This window comes from Rhinolophus sinicus, linkage group LG04 (genome assembly GCF_036562045.2).
Source record: "Rhinolophus sinicus isolate RSC01 linkage group LG04, ASM3656204v1, whole genome shotgun sequence".
NCBI classification, from domain to species: Eukaryota; Metazoa; Chordata; class Mammalia; order Chiroptera; family Rhinolophidae; genus Rhinolophus; species Rhinolophus sinicus.
This window is the reverse complement of record NC_133754.1, coordinates 103065820-103085290: the sequence shown is the minus strand read 5'-3', so window position 1 is coordinate 103085290 and position 19471 is coordinate 103065820. Positions and strand designations below refer to the sequence as shown.

General features: G+C 35.2%; 1 protein-coding gene across 1 annotated transcript in view; it reads right to left on the bottom strand.

Annotated features, from left to right (window-relative positions):
• Nucleotides 1–19471, bottom strand: part of RNF17 (ring finger protein 17) — a 91478-nt gene that overhangs the window by 44771 nt on the left and 27236 nt on the right. The window contains exons 13-18 of the mRNA XM_074331570.1: nucleotides 17229–17415; nucleotides 16241–16409; nucleotides 14750–14940; nucleotides 13714–13855; nucleotides 3085–3238; nucleotides 260–375 (exon numbers count right to left, since the gene is read on the bottom strand). Coding sequence (XP_074187671.1) covers nucleotides 260–375; nucleotides 3085–3238; nucleotides 13714–13855; nucleotides 14750–14940; nucleotides 16241–16409; nucleotides 17229–17415 — 959 coding nt within the window. The remainder of the gene's footprint in view (nucleotides 1–259; nucleotides 376–3084; nucleotides 3239–13713; nucleotides 13856–14749; nucleotides 14941–16240; nucleotides 16410–17228; nucleotides 17416–19471) is intronic.

The following is a 19471-nucleotide window of genomic DNA, read 5'->3' as shown; positions in this document are numbered from 1 at the left end:
ACCAGAAAATAATGTAATATTGTAAGTCAATTATACTTCAATAAAAAAGACAAATGTATATACATGTTTATAATTAATGCTTATTTGCTAAGATATACATATTATTTCTTAAATAGCATCTCTTTTCTATAGTCCATGTAACAGAAATTATTTATAAACAAAAATGGTAGTTAACATTTATATGGTGAAAATAACTTCTAAAAATACTTTCATATATGTGCTAAAATTCTAATCCTATGATTCACAATAAGTAGATTACCTTCTCTGGGGGATTCAGAAACTCATCCTTGATTTTACGCATTTCTTTAAGTGTTATTTTTGCAGTATTGCCAAAGTCCACATATTTAACTTCAACTTCACGATGTCCAGGCAATCCTTCAAAAATTACAAAATTAGCAATCACAAATGTGGAAAGAAGAGAGAGAACTATCTAGTAAAATTTATATCGATCTTATCTACAGTTAACAAGATCAGAATGCTTTTAGGTTCAACATACAAACTTAGTATTTGTTAAAATGTAAAAAATATTCCTAACATGTGAACTTCAAGAAATCAACCATAATGCACAGTTGTTCAGACTTGGTGAATGAGAAACTAACAAGCTATCTAAAATCAGGATAACAAAATGACAATCAAATGTCCAGTGTATGGTCTGAAAATTAAGAATTAGGCTTTCAGTTAGATCGACTGGGCTAGAACCCTAGCACAATCACTTGAATGACATGTGGCTCTAAGCAAGCTTGTTAATATCTTTAAGATATTACCCTGAGCAAGTTGCTTTTTCTCTCCAACCGTCATTATTTCATCTGTAAAATGAGTATACCCATTTTCATTTTTTGAGGATTCACCTATTTAAAATACTTTGCAGGGGCCGGCCCTAGTGGCTCAGGTGGTTGAAGCGCCGTGCTCCTAACACAAGTTGCCAGTTCGATTCCCACATGGGCCAGTGAGCTGCGCCCTGTACAACTAAGATTGTGAACAACGGCTCTCCCTGGAGCTGGACTGTCGTGAGCTGCCTAGGGCTGCTGTGGGCTGCTGTGGGCTACCGAGTGCTGCCATAAGCAGCTGGTGGCCAGCGTGAGTGGCCAGCAGCCAGGGTGAGCGGCCAGCGCTGCCATGAGTGGCGACCAATGACTGGTGACTGACTGCCTCAGCTGGGGGGAGTGCAGGGCTCCTAATACCAGCATGGGCCAGGGAGCTATGTCCTACTCAACAAGACTGAGAAACAACGGGTTGAACCAGAGTGGGGGTGGGAGGCGGAAGAAGAGAAAAAAAATACTTGCAAAGCACAAGCACAAAGCAAGCACTTAATGTTTATTGTTATTGCTTATTTTATTGTTAGATCAACATAGGTAATCAAACAAGGCAAAAGATTTAATAAGCAAACTAAAGATACATTCATATAATAATATCTACTACGACATTTAAAAATTTTTCATTTTGGGGGATATTGTGAAATATTAGCATAGATAGATCTCTATGTCAATCTAATCTCTGTATTTTAAGAATACCAAAGAAACCTCTGCAAGTTTCAAAAACATCGAAGTTTGAATAAAGACCTATCACAAACTGACCTTTTTATAAACACTCAAAACATTCAGCTGACTTTAGCTGCTCCCAGAACATGTATGTAAGGTGCTGCTAAACCTGTTGCCATCATTTTCAAATTTAAGGATCAACACAGTGCATATGATTTCAATATGGGAAAAGTACAGGCATTCTTTGCTCCCTGACAGACATGGACCCAGGTGGAAGCAACACTGGTAGTCAAGATGACACTGCAAAGAACTTAGGCCCTACGGTAGTAAGCATCTGTGGTGACTGAGAAGACATTTGTCACTGTAAGTGTAGGTAAGAAAGTGAGGGAACCTGTCCCCACTTCCACTGGAATCTTCATGCTAGAAGGACATTCTCAACTGTACCAACGCCATTAGATCCTTTCCATTCCTCAAGTCTCTGATGAAGATGCAGTTTTAAACAAAATAGATAGATACGGGGCGGAATTTAAAGAACATTTTGTACCCAAATTATCAATCATGCATGAGAGGAGAGCCAGGAGACATGGAAGGTCTCAAAATTTACCTACCACTGATTCTCTATGAGGAAACAATCAGAAAACGCTCCATCAAAATAAGGGAGTAAACCAAAGAAGTAAACCTGGGATCCAGAAAACAAAGGGTCCCAATACATGAGAACAATGAAGTGCATTGCCAAGTGAAATAAATTCCCAGAATAACAAAAGTGTAGTAAGCCTAGAGAACAAGCAATCTAATTGGAGCAGAAGACAGAAAGATGTTTCCACCGTTAAAAAAAAAAATTATCTGAAAGTCTAATTGTGTGGAAAACTGTTTTGAAGTATTAAGAAGTTGCAGCCATAAATTAAAAGAAAATAAAGTGAATTCAAGTATATCCCAGAATTAAAGTATATTTTATAGTTTAGCAGTGAAAATATTTACAGAATTAAAGTATATTTTATAGTTTAGCAGTGAAAATATTTACACAGACTATTAATTTAACTAAACATTGTCAACTATGGGGGCTAAGAAGGGTACAAGAGAGCTATAAGAGATCTAAAACTTATCTAATGTAATGATAAATAATATCTAAGACTGAAGTATGACCAAGTATTACATATTATTTACAAGAAATAACACAGGTAAACACCAAAATAAACAGCTAAAACAACTTAAAAATATTTGCCTTTTAGGAGGAGGGTGGAATGTTTAGGATTATTTAACTTTTTAAATAAGGCAGACATTAAAAAACATTAAATCCTAGTCAAATCAAATGAAATCTAAGGAGTCAGAGATTCATCTCCCAACATCCTTAAATCATATTCCTCAGATACCTTAAGTATCCTTCTAGATATTTTTCTGCGCACACTTTCCATACTTTTGTTTTTATCAAAAATGAGAACATAACATTCATACAATTATTTAATTGATGCAAGTTTGTAAACACAGATGACAGAGAAAAATGGTAAGATCAAATAATATCACTTCCATGATTTAATTTGTACCAACTCAAATGGTAGCAGTTTTTAAGCATAACATTTCCCTGTAGAAATAGTGTGTAATTTCCTACCAATGACTTTCGCTCGGTACCAAACTCCATCTTCAAATTTAGCTACACAGGCTTGATCTTGAACAGGACAGAGGATGTCCAGATTTTCCCCATCTTTACTTTTATAGAAATCATCAATTGTCTTTAATAGAAATAAAAAATCCAGGCTCTCTATCTAAGAAAAAAAGGGATTAAAACACTGTAGTTTCATAGACACTTAAAATTTAAATGTTGCATGTATAAAATTATGAAATGTCAGAATTGGAATCAGACAGAAATCATTATGTAATTTATATTTGAAATATTTTATTTCAGAAGAATTACATAAAATTAGCATATATAGACAGAAAATGTTTTAATCATATTCCTCAGATATCTTAAGTATCCCTCTAGATATTTTTCTGCACATGCTTTCCATACTTTTGTTTTTATCAAAAATGAGAACATACCATTCATACAATTTGATAACATGCATTTTTCTGTCAATTCTCACTTTTTCTATTTCGGTAAGTGTTCCTACTAGTACTTCTAGACCGTATTTCGATTTTCCCAACTGACCAAAACCAGTATCCAATCCAAGACTACACATTATATCTGGTTATCTCAGTAAGTCTAGGGCAGTGTTCCTTTTTTTTTAATGTTCCTGTCTTGTTGAAGAGTGTGCTATTTTTCTACAGAATGCCCCATCCTTTGGATTTATGTGGCTATGTCCTCATGATGTTATTTAACTTGTTCCTTCCATGAGTAGAGTCGATTCCCTGAATTTCCCAAAAGTTACATCTACAGATTTGATGGATTTAAGTGAACCCTTTTTGGCTAGAATACATCATAACTAAATCTGTTGCCACATCAAGACAGTATTACTGAATCACTGCGAATATGTTAAGGTTCACCTACGGACTGGAATGCTGTTCTGATCCCTCCATTGTACCATCATGTTTCCCCCTGGTGGCCACTAAGCAATTCATGTAATTCAACTAATTCATGGCATATGAATATTTGGTTTCCTATCAACCGTCTATCTAATGGTTTTAAAGTGAATTGATAAAATATGTTAATCAATAATTTCAATAGTTTGTGAAATGGCTGCATTATTAAAATAGAGCTATTATTATATGGGACTTTTGGTTACTTTAAAACATAGTTCCTATAGTACCTAAAACATAGTTCTTAAAACAAAATAAAATCAAAGATAAATGTTTGAACTCAACACCAAAAAAACAAACAATCCAATTAAAAATTGGGCAGAGGATCTGAATAGACATTTCTCCAAAGAGGACACAGATATGGCCAATAGACATATGAGAAGACGTTCACTGTCATCACCGAAATGCAAATTAAAACCACAACAAGACACCACCTCACACCTGTCAGGATGGATGTCATCAATAAATCAACAAATAACAAGTACTGGTGAGAATGTGGAGAAAGGGAACCCTTGTGCACTGTTTGTGAGATTGTAAATTGGTGCAGCCACTATGGAAAACAGTGTGGAGACCCCTCAAAACACTAAAACTAGAACTACCTATGACCCAGCAATTCCACTTCTGGGTATTTATCCAGATAAATCCAAAACACTAACTCAAAAAGACATGTACACTCTTATGTTCACTGCAGCGCTATTTACAATAGCCAAGATATGGAAGCAACCCAAGTGGCCACCAACTGGATAAAGAAATAGTGGTACATTAATACAATGGGATATTACTCAGCTATAAAGAAAATGAAACCTTACTATTTGTGACCATATGGATGACCCTAGAGGGTATTATGCTAAGTGAAATAAGTCAGAGAAAGACAAATACTGTATCATCTTACTTATATGTAGAATCTAAAGAACAAAATAAGCAAACGGAAACAGACTCATAGATACAGAGAACAAACTAATGGTTGCCAGAGGGGAGCGGTGTTGGGGAGCTGGGTGAATATGGTGAAGGGATTAAGAAATACATATTGGTAGTTACAAAGTAGTCATGGAGATGTAAAGTTCAGCACAGAGAATATAGTCAATAATGTTGCAACAAATTATGCATAGTGCCAGGGGGGGTACTAGACTTATCTAAGGGGATCACTACATAAATTATATAAATGTCTAATCACTATGCTATACACCTGAAATGAATGTAAAACAATACTGAATGTCACCTATAGCTGAAAATTTTTTTAAAAGATAAATATTTGATTATTTCTCCAAATGCCAATCCTTAAGGTTAAAACATATTTAAAATCCACCTAAAATGGTAAAGAAAATTAGGTTTTTCTCTTTTGTGAGAACAATGCAAGTGGAAATTTCCTGATCTCTCTTTTCTTGTTATTTCATTTAAATTACTTTAAAACCTACTTTAAACTTTCTGAACTTTCATTTCTAAGTATGTGTTTTTCATATTCCTCCATTAACGGTTATCCAAAGAACACTGAAAAATTCAATAGAGGAATGACAATCAGCAAAATAGCTAAGTAGGAAGCTCTAAGCTACCATTCTACCCCAAACTTATTGAAAAAGAAAAAAAACAAGAAATCATCTGAACCAACTTTGTCAGAGCTCTGGAACAGTCAAAAGTTTACAGCAACCAACCAAATGCCCAATCAAACACTTGGCATTCAAGGAAATCTCGTCAAAACATTTGCTGAACACAAGCTAAAGGAACAGAGACTTCAGTGATCTCACACAGGCAATTGTCTTTGCAAAAATAGTTTGGAAAAGTTTCAAAACAAACCAACAACTATAGTCTTCAACAACTGAAAAAAATCCAGCAAACCCAGGTGGGGGAGAATCTGATTTTCAGAAAGCACACAAACAAACAGGACAACATGGTTCATTGAAAGGAACAAAACAGACAGAAACTGCCTCTGAGGAACCCAAGATAGTGGACTTACTAGATACAAACTTAAGAACAAATGTCTTAAATATGCTCAAAGAGCTAAAGAAAAACATGGACAAAAAACTAGAAGAAACCAGGAAAACAATAGAAGACAAAAATGAAAATATCAACAAAGAAGTAGAAATTATGAAAAGGAATCAAACAGAAATTGTGGAGCTAAACTGTACAACAGCTGAAATGAAAAATGCACTAGAGGGTTCAAGAACAGATTTGAGCAGCCATTATAATCAATGAATTTGAAGACAGGACAATTGAAATCACTCAGGAAGGAGCAAAAAGGAATGAAGTGGACAAGAGACTAAGGGACTTGTGGGACACCATTAAACACATCAAATATGCATTATAGGGGTCCCAGAAGGAGACAAGAGAGAAAGGAACAGAAAGATTATTTGAATAATGCCCCAAACTTCCCAAATCTGGTGAAAGATATCAATCTACAAATCCAAGAAGCTCAATGTTATGAGTTGAACCATGTCTCCCCCAAAAAGATATGGTGGAGTCATGAACCCCAGAAGCTCAGAATGTGACCTTAGAGATAGTCTTTTCAGAGATAACCAAGTTAAAATAAGGTCATATGGTAGGACTTAATTCGATATGATTGGTGTCTTTATTAAAAGGAGTAAATTTGGGCATAGAGACAAACACACAGAATACATGCCAAGATGAAGGCAGAGACTGGAGTGCCCAAAATTTCCAGCTAACCACCAAAAGCTAGGAGAAAAGCTAGCTTTCTAGAAAGGAACAGATTCTCATTCACAGCCCTCAGAAGGATCCAACCCTACTGATAACTTGATATTATATTTCTAGATCCAGAACTGTGACACAGTAAATGTATGTTGTTTAAGCCACTTAACTTGTGGAACTTTTTATGGCAGTCCTAGGAAATGAATGCAGATTTTGGTAGTGGAAAGTACGTTGTTGTAACAAATACCTAAAATGTGGGACTGGCTTTGGAATTGGGTAATGAGTTGAGAAGGAAGAATTGTGAGATGACTGAATGAAAAAGCCCAGATTTCCTTGAAAAGACCGTTGGTAGAAATCTGAACATTAAAAATGCTTCTGGTGAGCTCTCAGACAGAAGTGAGGAACATGTTATCATAAGCAGGAGGAAAGGCCATCCTTGTTATAAAGTGGTAGAGAACTGGGATGAACTGTGTTCTGTTGGATGGAAAGTAAACTTGGATATTTAGCTGAGGAGATCTGTAAGCAAAGTGCTGAAGGTGTAGCCTGCTTTCTCCTTGCTGCTTACAATAAAATGTGAGGGGACAGAGATAAATTGAAGAAATAATTGTTAAAGAAACCAGAACTTGAAGAGTTAGAAAATTCTCAGACTATCCATACTGTAAAACGTAAGTGCGCTCTGGAGAAAACACCAAAGGTGTGGCTGGACACTGTTTGCTCAAGAGATTACAGGTGTGCGCATTGTGGATCCAATCAATCACCTCAGCAGAAACACTGCAAGTCTGAACTGCAGGGGACAGAGATGGGAGTAAATGAAGGAGGGCTTTTGGACTTGTGGGATTCTGTAAGCAGAAAGTGAGCTGATACAGCGTTTGGCCATGAATGTGTGTTATCTTTCAAGAAACAGGAAGAATGACCCTGAAGGTGGTTCAGAGGCTGGTGTGTCTGCCACCACCACCACCACAGGCTCAGAGGGCATAGGCCTGAGAGACAGGCCTATGTCCATCTCTGTTCCAGGGGGTAGAGCCTCCTCCTGGGTTCCAGACAGTGAGAACGACTCAATTCCAATGGGTGAGGCTGATGCCAGGGCTAAGGGGGCAGGGCCACCACCCCAGCTGGACTAAAGGACAGGAATATCCAGTCAATGAGGATTATTTTCCAGTCATAAGAATCTACTAGAACTTGCCCTGCTAGGCTTTAGACTTGTCTGGTCTCAGCGATTTAGAGATGGAGAAGAGTTTTGCCCCTATTTGAGTGATACCCAAGTCTTACCTATACCTAATTTAGATGAGAAGATTTGAGACTTTGAGTTGAGTTAATGCTGGAATGATTAAGACTTTTGGAATGTTGTGATGAGATGAATGTATTTTGCATGTAGGAAGGAAATTAATTTTTGATAGAACAGAGGGTAAACTGCTATAGGTTGAATTGTGTCCTCCCCAAAAACACGTTGGAGTTCTAATCTCCCAGTGCTTCAGAATGTGACACGAGACACCTACTTGGAAATAGGGTTTTTACAGAGATTATCAAATTAAAATAAGGTCTTATGTGGGAACTAATTCAGTCTGACTGGTGTCCTTATTAAAGAACAGAGACAAGTACACAGAAAGAGTGCTATGTGAAGGCAGAGAGATTGCAATGATCATCAGTGAGCAGTCGTCAGTGAGCGCTAACAATCACCAGCACACCACCAAAATCTAGCGGAGAGGAATGGAACAGATTTTCCCTCTCAGACCTCAGAAGGAACCAACCTTGCCAACACCTTGATCTTAGACTAGACTCCAGGACTGTGAGACAATAAAGTTTTGTTGTTTGAACCATCCAGTTTGTGGTACTTTGTTATAGCAGCCCTGGGGAATTAACACATTCAACAAACCCTAAGTAGGATAAACCCAAAGAGAGATGCACTGAGATGCATTACAATAAATCTATCAATAGCCAAAAACAAAGGGAGAATCTTGAAAGCAGCAAGAAGTGGCTTGTCATGTATAAGGGATCAGCAATAACATTATCAGCTGATTTCTCAACTGAGACCTTGGGAGACCAGAATACAATGGGAAGATATATTTAAAGTGCTGAAAGAAATAAACTGTCTTGCAACGAGGGTGAAATTAAGCCATTCGCAGATAAACAAAGATGAGGGAGTTCACTATCACTAGACCTGCCCTGTAAGAAATACTAACGGGGGTGGCCGGATGGCTCAGTGGTTAGAGCGCAGTACTCATAACACCAAGGTTGCCGTTCGATTCCCACATGGGTCAGTGAACTGCACCCTCCATAACTAGATTGAAAAACAATGACTTGACCTGGAGCTGAGCTGCACCCTCCACATCTAGATTGAAAACAACGACTTGACATGGAGCTGATGGATCCTGGAAAAACACACAGTTCCCCAACAGTCCCCAACTAAAAAAAAAAAAAATTAACGGGAGTCCTTCTGGTAGAAATAAAAGGATGTAACTTAGAGCCACATGAAGATACATTAGGCCACAAAACAAGTCTTAATAAATTTTAGAAGACTGAAATTATACAAAGTATTGTTCCCAACCATAATGGAAAAAACCAGAAATAACAAGGAATACTGGAAAATTCACAAGTATGTAGAAATTATTTATATTCTTAAACAACCAATGAGTCAAAGAAGAAATCACAAGAGAAATAAGAAAACATCTTCAGACAAATAATAATGAAAATATGACATACCAAACTTACGGGATGCAGCAAAAGCAGGGCTAAGAACTTCACAGTTGTAAATGCATATCGTAAAAAAAGAAAGATCACAAACAAGCTAACTATACACTTTAAAGAAATAGAAAGAACAAGTTAAACCCAAAACTAACAGAAGGAAGAAAATAATAACTACTTGAGCATTGGTATAAATAGAGAAGACATAATAGAAAAAAAATCAACAAAACCAAGTTGGTTTTTGAGAAGATCAACAAAATTGAGAGACCTTTAATTAGTTTAAGAAAAAAGTTAAAGACTGAAATTATGAAAATCAGAAGAAAGTGTGCACACTACTGCTAATTTTAAGAAATGAAATGATTAAGAGTCTACTATGACTAGGAACAGACACCTATCAAGACTGAATCATGAAGAAATAGAAAGTCTGAGAAGACTTATACCTAATAAGGAGATTGAATCAATAAATCGAAAACCTCCCAACAAAGAAAAGCCCTGGACCAGGTGGCTTCACAAATGAATTATACTCAAAATTGAAAGAATTAACAACATTCCTTCTCAAACTCTTCCAAAAAAATTGGAAGAGAGAGAAACTCATCCTAACTCGTTTTAAGAGGCCAACATTACCTGATACCAAAGCCATATAAAGGTACTGTAAGAAAAGAAAACTAAGACAATATCACTTATGAACACTGATGCAAAAATACACGACAAAATACTAACAACCACATTCAGCAGCCTATTAAAAGGATTATATGTCATGATCTAGGGAGATTTATTCTTGGAATGCAATGATGGTTCAAAATACAAAAAAATAAAATAAAAATGCAATACATCATATTAACAGAATAAAGAAAAAATAAAAACCACGATCATCTTAATTGATGTAGAAAAAGTATTTGACAAAATTGAACATCTTTTCATGATTAAAAAAATTCAATAAACGTAGGAATTGAAGAAAACTTCCTCAACATGACCAAGGCCATATGTGAAAAACCCACAGACAATATTATACTCAATGGAGAAAGACAAATGCTCTTCCCCTAAGAATACGACAAGGATGCCTGCTTTTTCCAGAGCCACCAGGCAAAAAAAAGAAACAAAAGGCATTCCAATTGGAAAAGAAGAAATAATCTCTCTTTGTAGATGATCTTATGTGTAAAAAACCCTAAGAATCTCCATCTCAACCTCTCTGTCTCTCTCTCTCTCTGTCTGTCTCTCTCTCTCTCTCTCTCTCTCTCTCTCTCTCTCTCTCTCTCACACACACACACACACAGTATTAGAACAAACTCAGCAAACTGGCAGGATATAAAATCAAGACATTATTTAAAAATTACGTTTCTATACAATAGTAATGTGCAATCCGAAGAGGAAATTAAGAAAACAATTCCTTTAAAATAAAAAAGGATATTTTTAGGAATAAACTTAACCAAGGAGGCAGCAGACTTCTACATTTATTGTACACTACACATGCTGCTGAAAGAAATTAAAGAAGACAAAATAAAGGGAAAGATATCCACATTCATGGAATTGAAGACATATTCTTAAGATGTCAATACCACCAAAGCGATCTACAATTCAACGCAATCCTCATCAGAATCCCAATGACATTTCATGCAGAATAGAAAAACCCATCCTGATCAAATACATGGTGATGGAAAGAGAACTGACTCTGGGTAGTGAACACGCAATGTAATATATATATATAGATGATGTATTACAGAACTGTACACCTGAAATCTATGTAACTTTACTAACAACTGTCACCCCAATAAGCTTTAATTTAAAAGAAAAAAAAAGAAAAACCCATCCTGAAAGTCAATATGGAATCTCAAGGGACCCCAAACTGACCAAACAATCTTGAAAAAGAACCAAGTTGGAGGATTTACACATCCTGATTTCAAAACTTGCCACAAAGCTATAGTAATCAAAACAGTGTGCTACTGGCATAAGGACAGATAGACCGATGGAATAAAGTAGTAGAGAGCCCAGAAATAAACCTTCACATACAGCCAGCTGAGTTTTGACAAGCATTACAAGACCATTCAACAGAGAAAAGACTGTCTTTTCAACAAATGGTGCTAGGAAAATTGGATATTCACATGGTAAAGAATGAAGTTGGACCCTTCCCTTATATCACATACAAAAAATAGAATGAATCAAAGACCTACATATAAGAGCTAAAACTATAAAACTCTTAGAAGCTAACAGGCGAAAAACTCCATGATGTTAGATTTGGCAATGATTTCTTAGATATGACACCAAAAGCACAGGCAACAGAAGAAAAAATAAACTGGACTTTATCAAATTAAAAAAGTTTGTGGATCAAGTAATGCTATCAAGAGAGTGAAAAGGCAACACACAGAATGGGAGACAATATCTGAAAATGATGACTCTGATAGGAGATTAGTATCCATAATGTATAAAGAACTCCTAAAACCCAAAAAAAATAATCCAATTAAAAATGAGCAAAGAACTGGAATAGGTATTTCTCCAGAGAAAATAGTCAAATGGCCAATAAATGTACATAAAAATATGTTCTCAACTATACCAGGGAAATGCAAATCAAATCCACAATGAGATACCACGTCACACCCTTAAAATGGCTATTATTTTAAAAAAATAAAATAACAAGTGTTGGTGAGGATGTGGAGAAATTGGAACCCTTATCATTGTTATAATAGGAATGTAAAATGATGCAGATGCCCCAGAAAAGTTTGGCAGTTTTTCAAAAAGTTAAATAGAATTAGTATAATACAATCCAGCAATTCCACTCCTCCTTATATACCCAAAAGAATTGAAAGCAGAGACCCAAACAGATACTGTATACCACGTTCATAATAGCATTATTCACAATAACCAAAAGGTTGAAACAATCCACTGTTCATCACAAGATGGATAAAGAAATGTGGTTACACACACACACAATGGATATTAATCAGCCATGAAAAGAAATGAAATTCTGATACATGTTACATGTAAACATTATGCTAAGTTAAATAACGCAGACACAAAAGGAAAAATAATTGTTTATTTTCTACTTAGGAGGTACCTAGAATAGGCAGCTTCATAGAGAAAGAAAGTAGAACAAAGGTTGTCAGATACTGGGGGAGGAGAAATGGGAGTTACTATTTAAGGGGTACAGAGCTTCTGTTTGGGATGAGGAAAGAGTTCTAGAGATGGACAGTGGTGATGGCTGCACAACATGGGGAATATACATAATGACACTGAACTCTACACTTAATGGTTAAAATGGTGAATTTTGTTATATGTTTTACCTCAATTTAAAGACACTAAAAACAATTCAACACAAGGAATACATGCAAGTTCTACTCTATGGCTGAATAAGCAGATTTCCCCAACTCATCTGGGGAGGCAGCATAGCACGAGCAGGCTCCATAGCACGAGCAGGCTCTGAGTACAGCTGCATTGCCCAGGTCAGTGCTGACTCTACTTTCTCAGGCAAGTTGCTTCATCCCTTTGGTTAGAGTGAAGGTAACGGTATCTTTCTCATAGGATTGTTGTGAAAATTAATGAGTTCATTCACACAAAGCATTACTGCCCTTAGAATGAATTAATTCATATAAAGCAATGACGCAAAGAGATCTATAAGGATGAACTCAGTAGCTATCTAAACCCATCAGTCACATATCCAAAATGTAACATGAAATGCCTTTCATCTGAATCTATTTTGGTGTTCAAATTCAGAAAACCACCTAATGACAATCAGTCCATTCTCAGATACACATGATCAGAAACAGGTTTTATCATTTTATTTTGATCTGTCAGCTCTATATGTTTTCCTAGTCTCTACAGCTGACCCTTGAACAACATGGGCTTGAACAGCGTGGGTCCACTGATATGTGGATTTTTTAATACTATTAAACGTGTTTTCTCTTTATGATTTTCTTAACATTTTTTTCTCTAGCTTATTTTACTATAAGACTACAGTATATAATACATATAACATACGAAGTATGTTCATTGACTGTTTATGTTATTGATAAGGCTTCTGGTCAATAGTACGCTCTTAGTAAGTTTTTGGGGAATCAAAAGTTATACAGGAATTACAGGATTTTCAACTGCGTCGTAGGGGGTGAGGAGGTTGGCACCCCGTGTTGTTCAAAGGTCAGCTATAGATTTCTGAAGGTAGCGAGAAACATGATATATCCTTCACTGTCCTTTCCCTCCACATATCACTAACTTGCCTAATGAAGAATTCCTTCAATTTACTATGAATCATGTGAATTTCTTATTTAAAGTTGCAGCTACTAAGAAACCTAAATTTACAGACAGCTCATAGTGGCTTGTTTGCTCTAAAATTCATACTGGGAACTCATTTCTATTATACCTTTCTATTTAAAATTTGCAAAAATATTGTCTCAAAGGAATACTATATACTTACCAACTGAAGATAGAAATCAGTAGGACTATTTATGTGACAAACCATAACTGAAACATCTGTCATTTCTTTAGGCAAAATAGGTGGGTTATAGTGTAAAGTCATATTTTTTCCAGAGTGACTTCTTGGTGACTGTGACCTAAACCTAATTAAAAGCATAATTAAAACATAAGCAAGAGCCATTTTCTTAGTCTCTTTTCTCAGGACTTGACCTGAAGGACTTGGACATACACTGATTTATCTGCCAAAAGTATTTATTTTCCAATTTCTCTCTTCTAACTTATAACACTTCTTGGTATTGTCTCCAATTATCAAATCAAGTTAAATAAGATGCCAAGTCTCAAAACTCAATAATTAACCTTCAAATTTGTGTTGGAACATTTTTGAGCTGGATTTGTAGTTTCTACTCAAAGTTTCTAACTGTTCAGTGCACTTGATAACCACAGTGTATGGTAGCACTCACTAAGGACAGCTGAGAGGTCTCTGTGGCCTCTCTCAGCTCCAAGACCGCTTTTATTTTTCCAGAATGGAACCTACTTGGTTCACTTTCAGAGCTGTGTAATTACTCAGGACAGAAAGTAAGTATCTTCCACTATCTCTATGGTTAGTCAGCTTTGTTCATCAGAGATGAGGGAGGAAAGAACTTTTAAGTATCTATTCTAGATTCATATATTAAATAGAATGGTTAGAAAATTTAAATCAGGAACTGTTAAACTACAATCCTTGAAATACTAGTGGAGCTGCTTTGAAGTTATCAAGAGTCTAAAAAAATATTCAGTATGCCCAAATAGTTTCTATTTTGAGCTATCTTAACTTCTTGATTTCCTTAAATCAAATGATCTGAATGCAGTTTTCAGAGCCAACTGTAATTAGAAAACTCTGACAGCAACATTTTCAACCTCTTGGAGTATGTTGAGGTTCACTTTAGAGCCCATAGTTTTTTAAAGGTAAAATCTGCTATTCCAATTTATAGCTATTATCTCAAAAATATTTAAGGTTTAGTACCTTATAAATATAACTTAATATTTAAGTTACCTACCTTGCCAGTTCCATAAACACTAATGCATCTCTAAGAGACACAGGCATGTCACTGCTTATTTTATTTGTTGGTGGTTTCTGCAGGTCTACAATAAGCACACCATCTTCTTCTCTAAAAACTTTCATTAAAACAGCCTTGTTATTTACCATTTTTAAAAATTCTACTTTAGCTTCTTCTCCCCAGCCTTCATTCTGTGGAAAAAGTTAAATTCCAAGGTACTTAGTAAAGATAATTAGTTCTAATGGTACAATGCTCTGGATTTAACTTTATACCAACCAAAGTCCGCAAATTTGAGCAAAGGCATGGAACCAACCATAGATACTAAGCAGCAGCTGGGGCCACAAACTCAGGACAGTCTTATATATGCATGATGTGTGGATTATACTTTGATTTTATAAATATAGCCTTAAGGTGTCCATACGCTGTTCCACTTCAGAATTTAGTTTCACTTCTGGATATTAGTATGAAGATTATAAATAAAGATTTTAAAATAAAACACAAGTATTAGATAAGAATTTTCCATTGAAATGATGAAGATTCAAAAGGCAAATCAGAAAGTATAATGGAAGCCATGTAATACAATCAAGATATTTATAATCATCATCAGTTAAATTAGTTCTCATTACTAGCAATATATGCGGTATACGCTACTTAAACAATAAAGAAAAATATTCACCTGTTGAAAAACAGTTTTTTAAGTTGATCTTTGAAACTTTGAGTTTACCGATACCTAAAATAAATTTCAAAGGTCAAAACTACACATTCCTTAAAAACAAAAATATAAAACATCTTTCTAAAAATGAGTGTGAGTATAAAAGTAAAGCCTACTCAGAATAAAAGACAAAATTAAACAATTTTACCATTTTGAGGAAAACACTAGGTGCTAGTATTTTTGTGTTTTTTTTAATTTGTTTATTCATTCTTTCAAATATCTGTTGAATATCTACTGTGTGCTATACCTAGCTAAGTGCTGGAAATACAATGATGAGCAAAGACACAGACTCCTGCTTTCACAGATTTTATAATAACATAACTGTTTAACATACATTCTTACACACAATTCCTGTCTCCCAGGGTTTTTCAATATTGCTGGGGAATATCTAAATAGTAATAAATAATACAAAGGAATACAATATGGGCTATAAGTAATGAACAAAGCGTCATGGAACTACTGAAGAAATGTATAGAAACACAAACCATGCCATATTTTAATTTCTGTATATTTGACTTTAAAATTTAGTGGTTTATTTGGATATTTCACCCATTATTTGTTATATAAGCTTATTCTACTCAATTTCCCATTAAGAACATTTCCAATTGTGGAAACTGAAGTTCATTTTCTTTTTTATTGGCACCTATTGGCTTATTATGCAAAACGTAATTGCCAAAAGAATTGGTACCTTGAAACTACACTCAGCAATCTGATTTGCAATACCTAGCTAAAACTGGCATATTTACCCCAGAAGAAGAAATAACTTAAGTTTCACTTACTGAATTCTGTGGAACAATGTCCTTCAATGAGCATGGCTGTGCTAATGGCTGGATGCCTTCCAGCAGCCTTTCAATATATGGTTCAGACTTCCTCAGAACCAGACCTAAGTCACGCAGTACTATACGCTGCTCAGTACTACGTTCTGTTCTCACATGGGTATCACCAACTCTAGGAAGAATTCAAGTGACATTTATTGAAAATAATGCTTCAAACCCAAACTTTCCCCCATAAAAGGTATGCAATTCTAAGGATACTCTCCTTAAGTTAAATCTTCTAGAAAGTTATATTCTAATTCATATTTCCTTACTATATAAATTTAATCTAGCTTTTAGAAGTACAGATATTATTTCTATATATAGAATTAAATTTCAATTGCCTTTATCTGAATTGTCTTTCCTGTACTTATTCAGTTTAAACTTAAAGGGGATAATGATGCCCCCAAAGAGAAATCTGTTTATTTATAAAGCTGTGACCATTAAATAATTAGGGACCAGGCTATAGTTAATACGGGTTCTTATCACAGAATCATTTTCAGTTTGTTTTCTTTTCCAGAACACTGAGGAAAACATTTTTTATACCAAGAGTAAGCTAGACACTGTGCCACTTTCACATGCAATGAAATTACAGAAATCTGACTAAAAATTTAACTCAATCATCCTGCAATTAACTATAACACTGTATGTAAAAGAACTTTTGAGTGCATCATCATTCCCTTCTTTGAAGCAACATAGAAGAGTACTTAAGTTTGGATACATCAAAAAGCTCCCTTTTTAAGTTCCCCATCTAGTAACACTTGTAAATAACACTTTACTAATTTAGTAATTTTTAAGACAAATTATAGAGCAAAACTATTTGCCTTGGAAATGAAGAATGATAAATTACTGCTCTCTACCTCTTCCCAATTTCCTTTATTCGTTAGGATCCACCCTACACCCATCACAAACATTTCTAAGCAGGCCAAGGACACATAATTTTAAAATATCATACCCCTCAACAATTAGCACTTCAGAATTTCCATAATCTACCATGAATATTTGTATTAGTGAAACTTCATGGACTGAGAATTTAGTTGGACAACGTTTCTTAATATTTTCAGTTTCTATTGGAATTAATTTAGTGATAATTCCTCGACACCATATTCCATTTTCAACACTGCTGACAAATATTGCTGCACCTAAATAAGGGAGACAAATCATTATCAATGTTTATGGAGAAAGAATACTTAATAAGCTCTAATTTACGAATACTTAATAAGCTCTAACTTCCACTACTAAGAAGTCTTAATTCATTTATCTACTGATAAATGATAATAGTAGCATGTCAAGTGCTATGAGAAGGATCAAGGTAGGGTATTATGATAGCTCCTGTCCCACAGAAACTTATCAGCTGAAAGGGGAGGTAACAAAGAATATTCGGTTAGCAGTCACTTATTGAGGACCTATGTTTTATGAACTATAACAAAGATGAATGAGACCATCCTGCCATCAAGATACTCAAGAAAGAAAGAGACAGGCAAATAAATGACTTTAATAACAACAACAAAGACTCTCTATCCTCATGCATGTACACACATGCATTGTACATATACATGTACTAAAATTTGTAAAATACTTTGGTAACATAAAGGAAGAAATAATGACCTACTCTTGGTTAAGGGGAGTGAAAATAAACAAACAATGAAAAGCAGAATGTGAAATGCCAAAATTAAATTAATATACAGTGCAGTTCAGAGAAGGGGAAGATGAACCTAGGAGCAGAGGAAGACCTTGCATTATAAATAACCAGGAAAACAGAAGAGGCCTGAATTTGAATGCTTACTATGAGCTCAGCAGTGTTTTCAGTATTTTATGTTTGAGTTCATTTACTCCCACAACAAACCTATGAAAATGGTGCTTCCATCACATAAGTGAGGAAACTAGGCAAAGACACCCTGGAAACCTAGCCCAAGCTACACAGCTACTTAGAAGAGGTACGAGGAGAACTCAGATAGTCTTAGAGCCCATCCTCCTAAAAACTAAGCTACACAGCAGAGATAAATTTAGTAAGACCTGATCACTGATTATACACAGAAGGATTCTCTATAATCCCCTCTGTACATGCTAATAAAATCAAGATAGTTGAGAAGCACATCAGGGGGCCTTTTAAGTTCTACCAAAACATTTGTTTGTCCTTGAGATTGTTGTTGACCTTCTCATATGTTGATATACCACATAACCAATATTCTTAGTTTTAAACTATATGCTATTAAACCATTCTTTCTTGCAATACATAAAAGCTTGCTGAAGCCATTTTTGTTCTTTATAACGAAGAACAGGCAGTTAAAGTGAACAAGAGGATACCCTCCTAAAGCATTCTATCACATTTCTTCCCTTACCACTAATTTCTCAAAATATAAATGAGTATTTAAATCATACTCGTATATACTTATCTTGAAATAACAATTATCCTTAATTTAAAACAAAGGGCGACTTTCTGGCTTTCTTAGTACATTTTCTAAATCTAAGCTGAGCTCTTTTGGGCATGTATTAAATTTCAGAGAATTATTTGCAAAAAAATTAACACTACACTTCCCTCCTCTAAAATACTTGTGTTATTTTTTAAGTTTGACAATTATTATTTTTTGTCAGAAGTGTGTGATGATCCTAGGCTTCTGATACTCTGTTAAGCTCCACAGATGTGCTGAGAGCTAATCACATTTTTAAAGAACTACTATATAAGGCTAAACAGATTACACTTTTTGGTATTAGTTACATATAGACATTGATTGCTATTAACAGAATTAGAAAAATGCTGTATCAGTAAATCAAACAAATCATAGCTTCATCTTATTATAGAGTATAACCAAATTTAGTCAAAGGAGTTACAAGGAAAATATTTTTAATGAAAGCCCCAATTATGACAAATTACACATATCCTTAGAATTAAGATGGACTGGTTAAGTTTCCCAACTACCCTTTGTGTGGCCCTAGGAAACGGATGCCACTATCCTCCAGCATCTCATCAAGTGTTTAATTACATCCTCAGCATTACGTGTGGACATCAAGGGACTGGAGTCACATTATAAGGAATCATCTTAGAGGAACAGTTTGCCTTGGAGACCAGGGGCAAACTACGTAACAGGCACTGGGTTTTGTCATTTATAAAACTCATCTCACTCTATAATGGAGTTCTTGTGTTATCTCACTCAGTGGTCAATTTTGAGTATTTAGCTAACTTACCTAAATAAAATT